The 18892-nt window shown below is 45.7% G+C and overlaps 2 protein-coding genes across 2 annotated transcripts; one reads left to right on the top strand and one right to left on the bottom strand.

Moving 5' to 3' along the window:
• Positions 1 to 3041: 3041 nt before the first annotated feature.
• Positions 3042 to 6089, top strand: trim69 (tripartite motif containing 69). Its single transcript, XM_030084182.1, has 6 exons — positions 3042 to 3831; positions 4084 to 4179; positions 4312 to 4545; positions 5191 to 5213; positions 5310 to 5425; positions 5505 to 6089. Exons 1-6 carry the CDS (start codon positions 3196 to 3198, stop codon positions 6047 to 6049), a joined length of 1650 nt encoding a protein of 549 aa, XP_029940042.1. The 5' UTR covers positions 3042 to 3195; the 3' UTR covers positions 6050 to 6089.
• A 1389-nt stretch (positions 6090 to 7478) lies between these two features.
• On the bottom strand, positions 7479 to 16278 carry LOC115382468 (bone morphogenetic protein 1-like). The gene is made up of 20 exons (XM_030084202.1): positions 16137 to 16278; positions 13547 to 13645; positions 13302 to 13439; positions 13087 to 13204; positions 12681 to 12859; positions 12476 to 12581; positions 11720 to 11844; positions 11386 to 11501; positions 11077 to 11179; positions 10872 to 10988; positions 10638 to 10783; positions 10361 to 10556; positions 10145 to 10270; positions 9530 to 9690; positions 9259 to 9439; positions 8865 to 8990; positions 8428 to 8555; positions 8127 to 8340; positions 7700 to 7950; positions 7479 to 7623 (listed from the first exon to the last, which is right to left on the bottom strand). Exons 1-20 carry the CDS (start codon positions 16276 to 16278, stop codon positions 7489 to 7491), a joined length of 2907 nt encoding a protein of 968 aa, XP_029940062.1. The 3' UTR covers positions 7479 to 7488.
• Between the last annotated feature and the right edge of the window lie 2614 nt (positions 16279 to 18892).

Genomic DNA, 18892 nt, shown 5'->3' on the forward strand with positions numbered 1-18892 from the left:
CTTCCACACAAGCTTCTGCAGTGAATGTGGACTAGAAGGAAGATAAAAGTTTCATATTGCGCTGCCTTTCTTGTCTTTCCAGTCATTGCACATCATAACTAATGCAACGCATACATCATATGTGACCTGATTTTGTGAAGTACTGCATGGTATATCATCGCGGTGCACGGTATTTCATGTTGATATAGATATATGTGGATGTTAGTTGCTGTACAACAAAACGAAGAAGCCTAAGAATCATGGATATAACTCTAACTTTCCACAGCACCCATCATAAATTCATACTGTCCAATTCCAGCAGTTGGTTTTGATAAAACAAACATCTGAGTCGATTCATGAGATGAAAACTTCCTCCTACATGTGCGGGGGGAAAAAAAATTGGGCAATCTTTATCTATTGCCATAACAGGCACATAATTGTAATTATGCTATTAAAATCGTATGGAATGGAGAAACCTTTTCTTCTGTGGTGGATGTTCTCCGGTTGGGAAATCCATTCTTTTCCAAGCCAGAAAATCAATACATTTGTGAGCTACACATGTGGATAAAATTGTTGGTACTCTTTGTTTAGTGAAAGAAAAATTCACTGTGGTCAGAGAAACAACTTGAATCTGACAAAAGTAGTAATAGATAAAAAAATTATTTGAAATTTAACCAATGAAAGTCAGGCATTGCTTTTTAACCATGCTTCAATAGAATTATCAAAATAAAAACTAAATAAATAAATAAATAAACTCATGAAACAGGCCTGGAAAAAAATGATGGTACCCTTAACTTGACTTAATATTTAGTTGCACAACCTTTTGAGGCAATCACTGCAATCAAACGACTCCTGTAACTTAACAGCTAAAGGTTTAGCTGTTAAATTGAATCGAAGACCGTATGAACCTTTACCAAAAGACTCCTGTAACTGTCAATGAGACTTCTGCACCTTTCAGCAGGTGTTTTGGCCACTCCTCATGAGCAAACTGCTCCAGTTGCCTCAGGTTGGAAGGGTGTCTTCTCCAGACGGCATGTTTCAGCTCCTTCCAAAGATGTTCGATAGGATTTAGGTCAGGGCTCATAGAAGGCCACTTGAGAATAGTCCAGTGTTCTCCTTTGAGCCATTCTTGGGTGTTTTTAGCTGTGTGTTTTGGGTCATTGTCTGTTGCAAGACCCATGAAGATTCAAGACCCAGTTGCAGCCCAGAACATAACAGAGCCTCCTCCATGTCTCACAGTAGGGACGGTGTTCTTTTCTTGATATGCTTCATTTTTCCTTCCGTGAACATAGAGCTGATGTGCCTCGGCAAGAACATCCATTTTTGTCCCATCTGTCCATAGAACATTCTCCCAGAAGCTTTGTGGCTTGTCAACATGTAGTTTGGCAAATTCCAGTCTAGCTTTTTTTTTATTATTATGATTTGTTTTTAACAATGGTGTCCTCCTTGGTCGTCTCCCTTGAAGTGCACTTTGGTTCAAACAACGACAGACGGTGCGATCTGACACTGATGCTCCTTGAGCTTGAAGTTCACCTTTAATCTCTTTAGAAGTTTTTTCTGGGCTCTTTTGTTACCATTCCTATTATCCATCTCTTTGATTTGTCATCAGTTTTCCTCCTGCGGCCGCGTCTGGGAAGGTTGGCTACAGTCCCATGAGCCTTGAATTTCTGAATAATACGTGAAACTGTAGTCACAGGAACATCAAACTGCTTGGAGATGGTCTTATAGCCTTTACCTTTAACATGCTTGCCTATAATTTTCGTTCTAATCTCCCGAGACAACTCTTTCCTTTGCTTCCTCTGGTCCATGTTGAGTGTGGTACATTTCATGTGACTACCTGTCACCCTCTATATGAGCCACTGACTGATTACAAGATTGTAGACACCTGTGAGTGAGGAGAGTGTAAGCCATGTTTGATTTTTAGTTTCAACACCAGATGGCACTACTGTTTATAAAAAAGAAAGGACAGACTTCCTGTCTAAACATCCGCAACACAAATGGGAGAAAACACAAAACACAGTATGGCCACACAATCCAAGTGTTTAGCTAACAGAGCCAAAGCAGACGTGAACTCACTGATATCAAGATAAATAAAAGACTGTATGAATCCAGCTTATTAAATGTGTTGTTGAAGGCAAATCTTTTCATGCAGCCACAACACAGTTTTCTTAACCCAACACAAAGCTGCTATCACAATATCGGAGCATTCAGTCCTCATAAAAAGTTGGAATTTAACCTCGCTGGCAGCTCGGAGACGGTCTGAATTTTCAAAAAGACATTTTTCCTTCTATCAACAGTGTCAGGGTCTGCTCCACCTCCTCCCACACCAGACCATGAGAACAGTGTTCTGTTGCTCCAGCTGTGATTTTATTCCCCGGTCCAGTGATTATATTCTGTGTCTGTGTTTAGTTTGCTGTGCGATCAGTCTGATGTAAGATCCTGCAATTTTTTATTTATTTCTTTATTTTTTTTTTAGTTTAGAGCTTCTCTCTATTGCATAATCTGTTTGCTGCCCTGATAAAACCAGAACAACATCAATACCAGGCCCATGTCTGGAAATCAGCTGGATTCAACAGATGTTTCGGAGGCCTGGAGGGGAAAAACGTTCACAGGATGCCTGCTGTATTTGTGTCGGTCCACAGCGGCACTCTCTTCCTGCAGGAGCCCTTCTGTCTTTGTGTGCGTCTCCTGATGGTCTTGTTTACATTTTCGCCATTATAATTACTGGCAGGGCAGAGAGCCATAAAAAGGAGGAACAGTTGTTGCCGGCCTCAAACACACTCATTCAGGGACACACACACACACACACACACACACACACACACACACACACACACTTATACACCCACACGGTCACATAAAATGGATTTACATTTTTGGGAGGTTACTCTGCAGCAGATTAGGAGTTCACTGAAGTAGGACGTTCTCTGCACACTCCACTGAACAAACAGCCAAGAAAAGAATATCCATAGTCTGCCCGAGTTTCCTGGCGATGTGACGTCAGTCTGAAGGGAGAAAGGGGGGCCGCCGAGATCTCCTCACTATCTGATGTGGATGTGGGAGGCTGAGGCTGCTTCTGCACCACCCCTCTCATTTCTCCACAGTCAACAGGAAGACTGGAGGCCGAGCAGAGCCGCAGAGCACTCGGCAGGAGAGGAAGGACGCAGAGGTCCACCGGCACAGTCAGGGCAAGAGGAGAACAACAAAGGCAGAGGAATGAGTAAGAATCAGAAAGAAGTCAAGAAAATCCAGACGGCCTATCTGCAGAACTTGGAAAAACTAAACCAGGGGATAAAGCCAGAGAAAAAAGTCTGGAAGCCTAAAGAAGGAGACTTTGCTGTGCAAACAGCGATGGACAAGCAGCGGCAGCCGGCCGTGGCGGGGCCGGCAGCGAAGAGCTCGGCTCACAGGATCAGCAGAGACCTGACCTGCTCCATCTGCCTGGACCTCTTCAAGCAGCCGGTGTCCCTGCCCTGCGATCACACCTTCTGTCACGTCTGCATCGAGGGCTACTGGGCCGGACCCCGGAACCCGGGCCAGGGGGGCACCGGCTCCTGTCCCCAGTGTCGGAAGGTGTACCCCGGGCAGAGCTACAGGCCCAACCGCATCGTGGCCAACATCGTGGAGAGCTACTGCCAGGGCCTGGAGGAGAGCGGGACGGGAGCCTGCCCGGCGGATGGCGGGCCGGCGGAGAGGGCCCCGGCGCCCGTCCCACACTGCAGCCGGCACAGGGAGGAGCTGAAGCTGTACTGCGAGGAGGACCAGGAGCTGGTGTGTCTGGTGTGCGGCGTGTCACAGGAGCACAGAAATCACACCATGATGTGTGTTCAGGAGGCGGAGCAGAAGTACAGGGTGAGTGCAGCTTTAACTGTAAGATTACAATAGAAAGAAGTTCAACTGAATGCCAATGTTTACATGTCCAACTTTAATTCTACCTCATGGAATTTGATTAATCTAAATGAACTGCAGGAAGTACGACTTCTTGTACTGATCTCTGTCCTTCATTCTCTCAGACAGTTTTTCTGTAGTAAAGTGGGAGTGGCTGTGTGTGTGTGTGTGTGTGGGTGTGTGTGTGAGCAGTGATGTTATGGTTCGTCCTGACAGGCGTCGCTGAACAGCTCCATGGATTCTTTGAAAGCTGAGCTGAACATTGCTCTGCAGTACGACAGGGAGGCTGAAGATGAAGTTAAAAAACTGAAGGTGAGTGGAAAGCAGTGGAAACAGTCAGAGTCAATACTGAACCACAGAAATGAGTCAAGCCACTCGAATGTGATTGATTCTACACATTAACACATAATTCATTTGAGTAAAATAACGATTTGATCCTCTCAGGAGCACACTGCCGACCTGAAGCAGCGGATCGAGGCGCAGTTCAGCGACCTGCACCAGTTCCTCTACCAGGAGGAGAAGCTCCTGCAGGTGAAGCTGAAGACGGAGGAGCGGCGGGAGCTGATCCGCCTGGACGAGCACAAGGCGCTGCTGTGCGTGGAGATCTCCCGCCTGCAGAGGGCCGTCCACGAGATCGAGGACAAGCTGACAGAGGTCGACCCCTTCACTCTGCTCCGGGTAAAATTCGGCTCACAAGAACTTCAGAAAATAAACTCCATCTGGAAGTTATTACCAACACGATGATTCAGCTGCCGGGATTAGGAAGAGAAATGCTGAGTTTGTGATTCATGTTGATTCCAGGAGGGAAAGTAAGAGAAAAATTGCCCTGTGCATCACTTTTGCAGCAGACATGACTTTCTGTGCCAATATTTTGCGCAAGCTCCAACAACAACATCTCAGCTTTCCCTGAGCAGGGCGTGACCCTTCAGGCCTTCCTGTTAATCCTGGACGCTGCTACGAACCGATCATGTCAAAAAATCTCAAGAGCAAAGTCTCTCATGTTGCTAAAAATAACAACGCCGTTGCGTATTGCTTTAAACAAAAGACTTTTCCTCTCAACGGGCTCAGACAGGATGTAGGCCAGTGATCTCACCCGCTGATCTGAAGAATAAGGAGTTTAGTTCGGATATGGAGCGGCGCTCTGGCCGCGGCGCCGGGACTTTCCCCCGGCCACAGAGGGATCCCACAGGGTGGGATGGCGGATGGCGTGAGCTCAGACATTGATGTCATGTGGAAAAAGCTTTCTCTTCATTCAAACTAATTGCTGATCTGTTTGTGTGTGTGTGTGTGTCTTCCTGTGTTTATTCCTGACTGCCGTCACAGAGCATCAAGCTGCTGCTCCAGAGGTGAGTGACGGGAAAGTCTGGGCCTGTTTCATCTCAGAGGGCGTTCAGTTTTGCTTCTTCTCTGGTTTCACGGACCCTCTCTGCTGTCGTTGGCAGGCCCTCGCTGAAGTTTGAGAAGCCCGTGTTTTCACCGCCCAGTCTGTGCGAGGGTCGCTTCGCCGGGCCTCTGCAGTACCGAGTGTGGAAATCCATGAAGGGGAGCATCTATCCAGGTACCTGAAGCCCCCGCCGCGGCTTCTCAATCACTGGACTTCACAGCGCGTCTTTAAACTCCTTCCCCTCTCTCTTTAGTTCCCGCCTCCATCACATTCAACTCCAGCACGGCCAACCCGTGGCTCAGCCTCACCTCCTCGCTCACCTGCGTCCGCTACCAGACCTTCAACCACACCGTGGAGGACAACCCCTACAGGTTCAACGCCGCCCTGTCGCTGCTCGGCAGCCAGGGCTTCACCCACGGCCGCCACTACTGGGAGATCGAGGTGTACAGCAGCACGGTGTGGACGGTGGGGGTGGCCCGGGAGTCGGTGCCCAGGAAGGGGGTCATCAAAGCCCTCCCCACCAACGGCTTCTGGACCCTGTCGCTGTCCTACGGGATCCAGTACATGGCGGGGACGTCCCCCCCCACCGTGCTGTCCCTGGAGGAGCCGCTGGCCAGAATCGGCGTGTATCTGGACTACAAGAGAGGGCTGGTGTCCTTCTACAACGCCGAGAGCATGACGCACCTCTACACCTTCAGGGAGAACTTCAGCGAAGCCCTCTACCCCTACTTCAACCTGGGCTTCCTGGATAAAGTGCATGAAAATGAGCCGCTCAAAGTTTTCCTACCGAAGATTTAACAGCTGTGGAAAAAAAAATGGGAAATAAAACAAAGTTCTGTGCAATTGCTAAAGCAACATCAGAACAAAAGAACAAATATTTGTACTTTATCTTTTACAGAATTAAGTACATCAGTAGATCTGTAAATGCGTAATGCTCACCAATTGTCTGTTTTATGTAGTTTGAAAAACTCATCTTTAATAACATTTTCATGACAGAATTATGACTTGTTTTGTAGACTGGCTCTACGGACGCACATTTCATCTCAGAGAAGCAGCGCTTCAGTGAAGAACATGAACATGCAGGAGCCTCATATCAGGTGCTGTTGTTATTTGATCGATCTTTCCTTTGACATGAATTTCTATTACTTTTCATAATGGCTATGATATACTCAGAAGACATGCACAAATAAATGGGCATTTTGTGTGTGTTTTTTTTTTTTTTTTTTTTTTTTTTTTTACATTTTTTAACCCTATTATCGTCGATATCAGGAATATCGTCAAGTGTGGTCATAACATTTTCTGCTTGTTGTGTTATTTGAATGTAGAATCATTCAGTGTCATAAAAATGTACTTGTATGCCAAATGCTACCCAGTGCCTCAAAATAAAAATCATGTTTTAGTAAAAAATTATTCTTAATTTCTTTCTCCAAAATTTCTTTCTCTTTGCAAAAATAGCAGGTTTAAATTTTCTTCTTCTCTGAAGATTGTAAATTGAGGGAAACATCAGAAAATAGTAAAAAATAGATGTAATAATAACTGATATATTGGTATTTTTATAGCATTTCTTTTAATTGCGAGCACATGACAGTTTTTGGCCCATTTAGCATTTTCTTTTTCAGTGTAGAGCATCTGATAGATATATGACACTGTATTACAGGACACTAATACTCAATAACATACAGGGCATTTAGAGAATTGTTTCTCTACAAACTACAAATTCATAGATAAGGTAAACCTTTATCGAATGGGAAAGTGCAGTGTAAAATATGTTTGATTTAAGTACCAGGGAGGCGTTAAAGACTCATTGAACAGCATTCTGTTTGTTGTTTTTTTTATGATTATTAAGTGCATTTGACAAAAACTAGTACATCGAATTGCATTACATTCATTAGAAGTGATCAACCGTTCAGCTTCACACATCAAGAACTGACCGCGATTATTACGATTGGAAAAACTAGTCAGACTATTTCACAATATATACAGCTCATATCTTGAATCGTGACTAGAATGAGATCGGTCGCTACAGACGGTGTTTCTACTTGAAGTATTTCAAACTCGTCCCTTTCCAGCTTTGTAATTAGAGAGAGCAAAGCTGTAATTTCTGCGTCGGGCTTCTCTTGCTCTAACAGAGCATGCAGGTTGGTATTTGTGGTGGAAATGGGTGTGACTGACCAAAATGCTCGGGGTGAAGCATCCATTCGGGTTTTGGAAAAAAAAAAAAAAAAAGCTGGAGAGAGTCACTTGCTTGTGTGCAATGCGTCCTGGAACTTGGTGCTTGTGTAACGTACATGAAATCCTTTCTTGTTGATGCTGTCGTCCGAGTGAAACTTCAACACGACGGCATCTCCCGCCGAGTAAACCTCCTCTGGAGTCTGAGGAAAAAGACACACAGTTTTGTTTTGTTATCATGGTTTTGTTGAAGAAGTGCTGAGATGCTATGAAACCCACCCCGGATCCGCAGTAGCGCCCCAGCCTGGGAGACTTGGTGTCGGCCCCGTCGTACAGCTCCACGTAGTCGTATCCGCAGTCCGCTTCCTCCTCGATCTCGAACAGCTGGAAGATGATCTCCACGCCGTAGCCCTTCTCCGCAGTGACCACCCACTGACAGTCGGAGCCCCCGGGGTAGTTGTTATCTCCGAACTGAGCATGGGAGTACAGATCTTTGGTCTTGACCTCGGCTTTCAGACTTCCTCCGCATTCTGGAAACCCGCAGCCGCAAAATTAGAGGGTTAAAAGGAGAAACTCATAAAACTGAGGAAAGAATGCAGCTTGAGAGGCAAAACAGAAAACAAACCGATTGTCTGAATGCATTTTTTTCGGCGTTCTATTCTTTGCCGTCGCTCTATTTAACCCCTCTGCGCTGTGTCATGCCCACCTGCCCTGTACGAAGCCTCAAAGCCTCTCTTCTGCACCGAGTTGTCCGAGAAAAAATGCAGGAACATCTGGTTGCCGCTGGACACGACCGGGGAGGGCTTTTTGGTGCCGCAAAAACGCCCCAGACTCGGCGCGCGCACGTCTTTTCCGTCGAAGATCTCCAGATGGTCGTAAGCGCACTCGAGATGAGCCTCCATGTCCACCTCGTTGAAAATCTGCATGTGATTCAAAACATTGATTTTTTTTTTTTTTTTTAAATGAACTGTTTTTCTTCACCTTACTGAATCTGCGCAGCTACACACCAGCTTGATGCGATGTCCCGGGGTGGTGAACAGAGTCCAGGTGCAGGCCTTCTTGCTGGGGTATTTGTCGGGCCAGTTGGGGCTGCTGATCGTCCCCGACACACTGTTCACGACATGGTCGCAGCCCGCTGAGGGAAAAGGAACGAACACATGAATCACTGCACGCTCACAACTTTTTCCCTCTTTTCCAGGCCTAATTTCCACTCATCTTCTCAAACAGCTGATCCAACCTGGAGTTGGAGCAACTCATCTGACTATAGGCGCAGTTGCATTGGAATTAATTAACACCTGAACACTTTATTTAACAGACTCAACAAGGAGTGAACACACTGACTTTGAGAACCTGAGGTCCAGAATCTGGACGATCAAAACCGAGCTGATGTTGAGCACCATCAGTACGACTGTCGGACCGTCTCGGACATCAGTAGGTATTGTACCTTCCTTGCAGTCGTGCTTATTGTCGTGCAGCATGAAGCCGCTGCGGCACTGACAGCTGTAGCTTCCAAAGGTGTTCACACACTCGTGCTGGCAGCCGCCATTGGCTTTGGAGCACTCGTCGATATCTGTGGACACATTTTCAGGCAGACCGCCGTTTGTCTGAAGAGGTTTCGTGAAATAAATCGTTTTAAAACGAGCAGTATCAGTAAAGTTTAGGCATTGACTCTGCAGATTATCTCTGTGCTATTTGATATGATTAAACCTGAACAGGCCTTCTTCTCGCAGCAGGAACTGACCTGTTCTCATTGTTGTTCTGGTTTAATAGTTTCACTCTTCTCACTGCGACGTGTCGGCAGATTTATGTGATGTTTCCTGAATAAAACAATCACTCACCAGAAAAGAAGTGAGCCTTGAAGCCCTTTTTGGAGACGGTGTTATCCGACTTGAACTCGATTCTCATGTTGTTCTGCTGCGAGGTGATGACCTCCGGCTTCTCGGCCCCGCAGAATTTCCCGTGGAGCTTCGAGTCCGAACTCAAGCCGCTGCGCACTTCCACATAATCATATTTACACACCTGAAGGGAAACACACACACACTCAGAGACACACACTGCAGTGATAACAATGACAAAGAAGGCGATTGGGAGTGAGAAGTGGAATCTTACGTCGTTTCCTTCGGTTTCGAACACGTCGAACACCAGAGTGATGCGGTACTGCACGGGGGCCACCAGCTGCCACACGCAGTTCTTGTTGGGGGGGTATTCTTTGGGCCATCCGGGGGTGGTGAGCGAGCCGTTCAGCTTGGTGATGAATCCACCGCAGGCAGCTGCTGGTGGGGGGAAAACACAGTCGATTTCAGTGGCACAAATAAGACAGACAGAAAGAAAGCAGGACAAAATAACTTTGATGGCAATTCTGTGATTTACTGCTTGGCTTGTGATTATTTAAATCTGCTTAATAAAATTCATTTGCCTCATCTTTAGCACTTTAAAAACATCCTAGAAATCAGTAAACCAGCTGATTTTCATGCTCACTGCTTGGATGAATCAAGCTGAAGTTTCTCTGCTCACACATTATTTGCAGCAGATGAGTGCTGCCCTCTTGTGGTAAAATACAGAACAATCCATTGAGCTGCTTTTTAAAAGCGCATGTGGCCTGGGGAATTTGAATTGTTCCTCTAAACAGAGCAGAGGGGTGACAGTCTGATCGCTGCCTCCAGATGAGTCACAGATTCATCCATCGTGTTTGAAAACACTGTAACGCTGAGTCACTCCGCTCACTCTCGCAGCTCCGTCTGTCAGCCGCCAGCTCGTATCCGGGGTCGCAGGCACATCTGTAGCTGCCCAGCGTGTTCAGGCAGCGCTGCTCGCACTGGCCGTTGTCAGGCCTGGAGCACTCGTCCATCTCTGAAGAGCGAACAAAGACAATTACAGAGTTCTTTCTGGGTCATTTCTCAAAAGAAAAATCAACAGTTCAACCACAAGTCCTTTTATGACCTTTAAAAAAGTTGGCTGCAAATCCGGCCTTGTTGACCGAGCCGTCCGATACAAACTTGAGCCACAGCTGGTTGGAGCTGCTTTTGATGTCGCCGGGTTTCTCGTAGCCGCAGAAGCGGCCGAGCAGAGGGCTGCTCTCCGAGCCGCCGTCCCTCACCTCCACGTAGTCGTACGCACAGCTGTCGTGTCTCTCGATCTGCGACCAAAAGCAAGGGGCAGAATCAAATCGGTTCCTGCCGTATAATATGACGAATGACAGAAAAAAAGGTAACGCTACCTCGAATGACTGAAAGGAGAGGCCGACCTCCAGCCCCTCGGCCACTGTGATTTTCCACACACACATCTTGTTGGACTGGTAGTCGTCGGGATAATTAGGAGACTGAATCTGGCCGCTGTCCCGCTTCACCTCTCCGCCACAGATGGCTGCGCACAAGGTGAGAAATGGGATTAATGGCAGTTTGTTACACTCATTTTGCTTTTCTGTATTTCTCTTTGAGACGTTAAGATGCACCTTCATACACAGCGGAGAAGCCTTTCCCCACCCAGCTGCTGCTGCTTCTGAACTCAACCCACAGTCGGCTGTCGGTGGAAACGATGGCCTCTGGAAGGCTGTCGCCACAATACCGGCCTGCCAAAGCGCGTCAGACGGAACCGTTCCTGTCAGTGAATGCCTCGCGGCGCGCGTTGCTGAGAGTAAGTCACAGCAGGAATCGGACCTTTCAGGGGGGCTTTTCTCCAGAATCCATCCCGGACTTCTACGTGGTCGTACCAGCACAAGTGGCTCCTGAAGAGGTCCATGGAGGTGAAGTTGAGAACAATCTGGGAGAAAGCAGACATAAATAGAAGAAGTGCATCATGACGGCGTCCATCCATTTATATACAACTTATAAACTTCCACATATTCCACAAATATTCAACTAGAATGAGCCTGGAACTTCACTGTTTTGCTTTAATTCATACATGAGTGATGTTATTGGACACAAATGGACATCTTTCAGTGAAAACATGTATTTCGTGTCTCTCACCTTTTCTCCCGGAGTGACAGAAATCCTCCACACGCAGTGAGCGTACGCCGAGTATCCGTTGGGAAATCCCGGCGAGGAGAAGTTTCCAGTGCTCTCCTGCAGGCTGTCCCCACATCCTGACGCAACCACACCCCAGAACATCAGCAGGAATAAATACCAACACAGCAAGGAAAGTACCAAATAACATCCCAGAATCAAGGACTGAAGGGTAGCTGTAAAACCTAAAACACTCCAAATGAAAGTTCAGTCAGATCACTCTGAGACAAGTTGAAAGATAGAGATCAGAGATTCAACAGACAGGTCGATCAGTGCTGAAAGCTTGTTGCCATCTTACTTGCGCATTTGTAGAGTTTGCGCGCTTGTGCGATGTCTCCTTTGCTCAGCTTGGTCCTCTGTCCAATAGACGGCCTGACGCCATTGACGTCGTAACGGGGCGAGATGGTGTCTAAGAAGATGCCTCTGTTTTGGAAAGCGATCATTTTCAGAAAGAATCCAGGTAAAAAAAAATCATTTTAAAAGTTATTTACAGCTCAAAATCAACACTGGAAAATAAACTGGTCACTATACGGATGTTCTGGGGAGTGTGAAATCTATAGGTTCAGTCAGAAAGGTGGATTTGAGTTCAGATTTCAGATTAATCTCTCGTCCAGCAATCTGATGCTTTATTGATTTTGGTAATCTCTCTCTGGGTTTGGAGCTCCCACTTTTGCACAGTTCCCATGGTGATGCGCCCATGAATGACAGGCATGTGCAAACAGAGCGCTCTGAATGGGGCCTTTGGCCGGTGCCAGCCGGCTCAGTGGAGCCCGCTCCTGAATGCCAGAGAAAAAGGCCACTCCAGCTCAAATTGTTCAACAAAGCCCGAACTGCCAGGCCTTTATTTAGCTTGGCTTGCCTCCACGACCCGGACCCGCATCGTGGTTATTGAGGTAAAAAACCGGAGAACAGAGAAAAGCAATGGGGCAACAACATCAACCACTGTGAGACCATTTCTGTTACAATAAAGGAGCAAATCCCCGCAGGTCCCCCACAAAGCCGCCGCAGCAGGACAAACAGCGGGTCGGCGGTGTCAGCTCTAACAGATCCTCACCTGGAAAATGTGTTCCTTGCATAATGCATGATGCTCCCGAAGTCGTACACCTCTCCCAGCGAGTCAACCTCGCCCGGCTCCATCTTCAGGAAGTTATACTCCTGTCCTTTTGACACACAGACAGTCAGCGGGAACATCTGGAGCTTTAATAAACACACATACATTTATCATTCCTCACGCGTCCAGGCACAGCATGCGGCAGTACCTGGCTGGATGTTGTCTCTGATGATGCTGACGTGCTCGTCGCGGTCTGGCCGTGTGTGTTCGTGCCAGAAGCCGACGACGTGGCCGAGTTCGTGGACCACGATGCCAAACTTGTCGCAGTTTTTCCCGATGGAGATGGCCTGAGGGCCGCCGCCTCTCCGACCCACGTAGGAGCAGCACCTGGAGAGAAACAACACCGTTCAGACCCTCCAACAAAAACAGTGATTCACAGAAGACTGTAACTATGTTTTTTTACCACAGCAAGTGACTGAAAAAGCATTTTTCCTCTTTCATTCTGCTCGGCCTGTTACTTTTTTACGGCGTCTCAGCAGCCCCGTCTGCTTCTGCTAACAAGCTTGATGGCTTCATAAACTTCTCCAGGAACGGTGACCGAGCTCCAGACTCACCCGCAAGGTCTGTAGGTGAAAACAATGTAGCTCTCTTCGGTCGTTCTCTCCGTGAACGTTACACAAGTGTGTTTCTCCCAGTGACGCATTGCCTGACGGAAAATGGCTCGCTGACTGCCTGGAAGGAAAGTCTGGATTAGTTTAACAGTTTGTGGATTTTCAAAAACATGTTAACAGACTGTTGCTAAATGCATTTTTTTTTCTTCAGGACTCACCAGTGAAATTCCCGCTGATCACATAGGGGATGATGCCGTCCGGCCACACCCGCTCGGGTCGGGATGTGGCCGCTCTCCTCCGGCGGCGGAGGGTCGATCTCCTCCTCCTCACACTCTCATTAGATGATGAACTATTACCTGTGAATTAAAGAGGGAGATTTTGCGTTGAATAATATTTCCGTGGCTTAATAAGGTTTATTTATGGGGGTTTTTTTGTGTGTGTGTTTGTGTTCCAGCTTTGACACCAGAGTCTGTGTGGTTCTTCTGGACATGGCCACTGCTGGGAGCCTGTTGGAATAACTGGAGGTCGTCTTCATCCAGAGCGATGTCGCCCATGAAGGCCACTGTGAAGAGAGGTCAACACAGAGGTCAACATCAGACTCTCAACCTTATCTCCTCCCTGACATGTCTGTCTGTGAGATACTGAACTCCTCTGAGCTGGGTTATTTTAACTCATCCGTTTATTTATCCACACCATGTTTATTCATTTTAATGTTGAATTTCACCTTTTGTTGAATAAAGTTCTGCGTTTGAGTTACTCCGTTGCCAGTTTTCCCTCTCTTGTTATGGTCAGTGAAGATGAGCCGTGACAGGCAGCGCGTCTCCCAGAGATGCTGGATTCAGACCGTCCAACGGTTACAGTGGAAAACAAGACTCGCTGGACAAAAGAACATTTTCCAGTCTTCTGGTTTGAGATTGACTCGACCTTGTGTGACTCGTGTCCTCAGTTTTGAGTTCCTGGCGAACAGGAGGTTCAGCCGGTGTGGTCTTTAGCTGCTCGAGTCCATCTGCTCCAGTATTCCACAGATTGTGTGTCACAGATGGTTGTTTGAATTAATATTGCCGTTCAATCATCTAGAACCAGTTCAGCCCTTCTTTCTCAAACTTTCTAAGCATTAAATTGAGCACCTTTGAGAAATCAGCAACATTCTGAGCAAATGAAGCATTGAGGGGACAAACAAAAGTCCTCTAAATCAGGGCATTATGCATGGAATACTGCTGTTGTTTCTGTGTGCAGAAGCACCACAAGAAATTATCTACGCAAATAAAAAACAAATATTATTTTCATGATTAGATAGAAATCCATCTTTGTTCATATTTGACATTGGAGCGATATGACCATATGGCAGAAACACTGATTTATTTCCACTTGTTAACGAACAACGACAGCGGAGTTAAAGACAGACTTCGGCTTATTGTCCGTAAAGTTGAGTAAATATGACAAAAATCAAAACAGTTGATGTTTGTCACCAAAAACAAGGCTGATCTTGAGTCACCGACTCCAATAAACCGAGCTGCAGTGAAGCGAAGTGTGTGGGGAAAACTGTAACTCTCTCTATTAAACCCCAAAGTCATTATTGAACGACATTAGAGGCTATTTTACAAAACACCCAGTGGCAAAGCAGACGCTGTCAAACGAACACAAACACGGGCCTGAAAACATAATTTCCGGAGCTTTTAGCCGACATCACAGACACATTATATAGGCTCTTTCATATTGAACAAACAGAGCCGTTCCCTCTAAACACCTCATTCAGCCGCCTGATGGAAGAACCTTTCAAAGTACAAATGAAGCAGGGCCTGTGTCGGCCTTTGAAGTAAATTCACTCATGCAAAGGGTGACTGTAAATGACTGTCACCCCTGCAGCGCGCACCCCATGCCCTGAAGCCAGAGGGATTTCACCAGTGTCCAGCCGAGGACCGCGCTGGCACGGCCTCAATGACCCCGGGTCTCCAGGCAACTGCCTCGGAGCGGCAGAGTGGTGTGTTTTCAGAGCTCCAGAAGTCAAGAAAAGGACCTCAACCTGCCGGAGGCCCCCTAATGAGCAGAGTGAACTGTTTGTCATGTCTGGTGATAAAGAGAAACCAGCTGGATTTTCTAAGAAATACTTCAGATTTCGGAGTTACCTGACAATTTCTGACTTATTTGCTATATCACCAGACTACATTACTGTTATCAACACAGTGCAGCACTTTTTTCACAGTTGAGGTTCTTGTGCTTATCAAGAGAACCTCCTGCACTTCCCTGCATGTTTCAAAACATTAGGAATCTGCATTTATTGAAAAAATTCCAAGATGTACATGCATGATAACACATTAAAAAAATACAAATGGTTTAAAACTGATTTACTACCAGCTTTGCATCCCAGTGAACTCTTTCAATTGAGATTTTTATTGAGTTTTTCTTTAACACTAGTTATACTTTCCCCTTCAAGAAAACAACTTTAGTGAGATGCTGAAAGAAGACAGTGAGTAAAAACAAATGTCTCTTTCAGTGGAGGACACAGACGTCTGACTTTTTAAGTATTTATGTTAATGCATTAACATCTTCTCCAGGCACTTTCTGCAATGCATCATATCAACACAACGCTCAGTCATTATTCTGTGCATCAGTGCTGTGCACTTTATTCCAATATTTCTGCCTTTATTGTACATTACGCTTCAGCGCTTTTATAGTTAAAAGGCAAATACTTCTACAATAGAATATATATTTAATAGCTATAGTCCTCGTTCACATGAGAAATTGTTATCTAAAGCTGTAATTATAAGTTATGATACTTTTATTTTTCAAAATACAGACTTAAGATTTTTACTTGCTGAGTTATATCCATGTGTAATTATCAGACTAATAAATTGTTGTGGGCAGTAACTACCAATCAAATACAGATCTAAATAAATGATGTATTTAAATACTAAATTAACACAACTACAAACTTTTAACCGGTTCCCTCCAGATTAATAATATTGGGGCCTGGAATGATCTGAAACACTGGTCAAAGGAAACCAGTCAGCAGGTAAAGATGAAATATAAACCGCATCAAACATGCACAGTACCAGCTTTACACGGATCCTTGTAGTCGATTGCATCTCCGAGGTGCGTGGTGGTGTCCGTTTGGCCGGAGTCCGTGCGCGCGGCGCGGGCGCACAGCAGCAGCAGCAGCAGCAGCAGCAGGAGGGACGCCGCGGATCCTTCCATGAGTCCCGGTCCTGCAGGAGGTCAGGCTGGCGAGCGGAGCCGAGTGGGGGGAGGACGCGGGACGCAGGAGGAGTCCGTCCACAGGTCTACATGCTGCTGCAGTGGCTCCGCTGACATTCAGGACCGGGAGCAGCGCGCGCAGCAGCGCCGCACATCAGTGCACGTGAAGCCTGAGAGGTGCCGCTACCTGCAGTCACATGGCGCGAGGCTGACCTGACAGGAGCTGGAGCCTGTGGAGTCTCACTGCATCCAAATGTGAAGGTTACTCTCTTTTCTTTTTGCGCCAAATGGCAATAAATTCGGTTAAAATGCAGTTTGGCAGATTTTACGCTTCGGAGGCCTGAAACGCGATACCAGCTATTCTAATGAATCTCATAAAAAGAAATAGTGTTTTTGTTCTTTTGTTGATCATGAAATTAATTCAGAAAAAAAGTTTGTTTTGTAGATCACTTCTTCATTGCAGCAATGCACTGAGAGAGATCACGTGCTGTAGAAACGTGAAAAGTTGCCATGTTTGCATCAGTGCCACAAAGAGGGTAGATATACATAAACTAAAGAAAAAAAAAACTTTCAGGTACAACCTGTTTTGACTTCATGGGTAGAATATGTTTGAGAAGAGAAAAATGGTTGCAAAAAACTTCATTAACTTATTGACTGAGGAATTAATTTGGTGTGACAGTACCTGAAGGTTAAACCTTTGGACTTCCTGAAAGCCATGCAGTCCAGTTGGCATGTTGCCACCTTGTGGTAGATCTGATTCACCCAGATCAGAGTAGATTTTCGATCAGATTGAAAGAGGTACTCTACACAGATTGATAATCCGCTTGAGGCCTCATGTAAACGGCTGAAGACAACGGATCATGAGCAGATCATTTGCTCTGCTCATGCTCTCTCTTTACAGGGAAAACAGGAATTAGGAAAGTCAAAACCAAAAGAGGCAGAAGAACTGAAAGATGGTTCAGACAAAATCTTTAATGGAAACCCTGAGAGAGTGAAAAATTAGGTGTTGGATGAAAACAACAAGGGTAACACTTTACTTGAAGCCCCCCTGCATAACACATTATAAGTAGTTATAAACACTAATACATGATCACAATGCTTTATAACTCACTATACAGCACTATACAGCATAGGATTAGGGTTAGGATTAGGGTTAGGGTTAGGGTTAGGGTAAGGTCCTGGCATTGTGATCATCTATGAATGTTTATAACTATAGCTACACGTGTTATAATGGCATTATAATGCTTTATGAATGTACTTATAATGTGTTATGCAGGGGGGCTTCAAGTAAAGTGTTACCATTTTGAATTGCTAGAATATCCTGAAAGTTGGTATGTCGGAGCTTTAGAAAGATTGGAAGCACGTTTCAAAGTGTCGCCCACCCCTGGCATGTTGTGTGCACAGTGAAGTGGATCTATTACTTCGGTGGATCGTGCCTATCACCCAAAAGTGCTGTGTGATTGGCCAATGCTCGTGCAATTGGCCAATGTTTGTGCATTCGTCTGATGTTAAGGATCCATTATTTGTGCAGCTCAATCGGTAGATGGTGCTCATCACCCAAAAGCGCCTGACGTTTCTCGTCCTCACCCCCGGTTGGTGAAACAGCTTCATACACCACGTTTCTCCAATGAAACTGATTTCTTTGAAGGCAGTTTGTCACAGTGTTGTAATATTTCCACACAAGTTTCAAATTTAGCCATAGAAAATGTGCTAAACGATCTTACATTGGTTTATTGTGAACATTAATATGCATGTAAGCTGCAATATTCAGAGCTGCTTTTGGACTTTGGAAGGAAACCACAGAAAAACAGACGATTTGTTATTTACTGTGCGAACACAGTGTTAAACAACAGTTTTTTACTTGACCCCTTAACAAAACACAATAATATGGAAAAGCCAGTATTTTAATAACTTTGTGTACAATGTTTATTTGACGTTTTAATGTGCAATAAGGAAAGCCTGTCTTTCTAGATGAACTTGTGGATTTTTGCCACAGCTTCGTAGCCGCCTCCTTCACAGGTATTTAGCTCATCTTTACATAATATCAAATACACACACTAACTTCATCTAGCCTTTGTGAATGAGGATAACCCATGAAAGAGTTCAGTCTTTAATTATTGCAGTTTCCACCTTCAAGATACCTCCATTTAGATCTCAATGAAAGTAGGTTTTGGAAGAATAAATAATCATCGTTTGTCTCTAGATGCTGATTCTTGGGCTCGTGCTCCATCTGCAGGCTGGAGGGCTCAACACACACACACGCGCATTGCTCGTTCGCCCACGCACACACACATCTGTCGTAACATGTGGAAACACTGACGAACACATTAGTGCAGAGTCTGGCACATAAAGCAAGAGAGGAAAGTTCTCACATCGTCACTGTGTGAGTGACAAGTTCTGTGCAGCGAACTCCGTCCGCCCGGAAAGCAGCCACTTAAAGAACTATTTGAATCACGATTTGCAGTTTCCTCACTGCCATTAGGCAGATTGTCTGGCATCTAAATCGGTTCCGAGTTTTTAGCTGCAACAGTGTGTTTGTGTGCAGAAGAGAAGAGGGCTGCGTGCTTAAAAGCTGACGGTTTATTATCCATTTATTTTTAATGTTTTCTTTGGT

Source organism: Salarias fasciatus (genome assembly GCF_902148845.1).
Source record: "Salarias fasciatus chromosome 7 unlocalized genomic scaffold, fSalaFa1.1 super_scaffold_4, whole genome shotgun sequence".
Taxonomy (NCBI): domain Eukaryota; kingdom Metazoa; phylum Chordata; class Actinopteri; order Blenniiformes; family Blenniidae; genus Salarias; species Salarias fasciatus.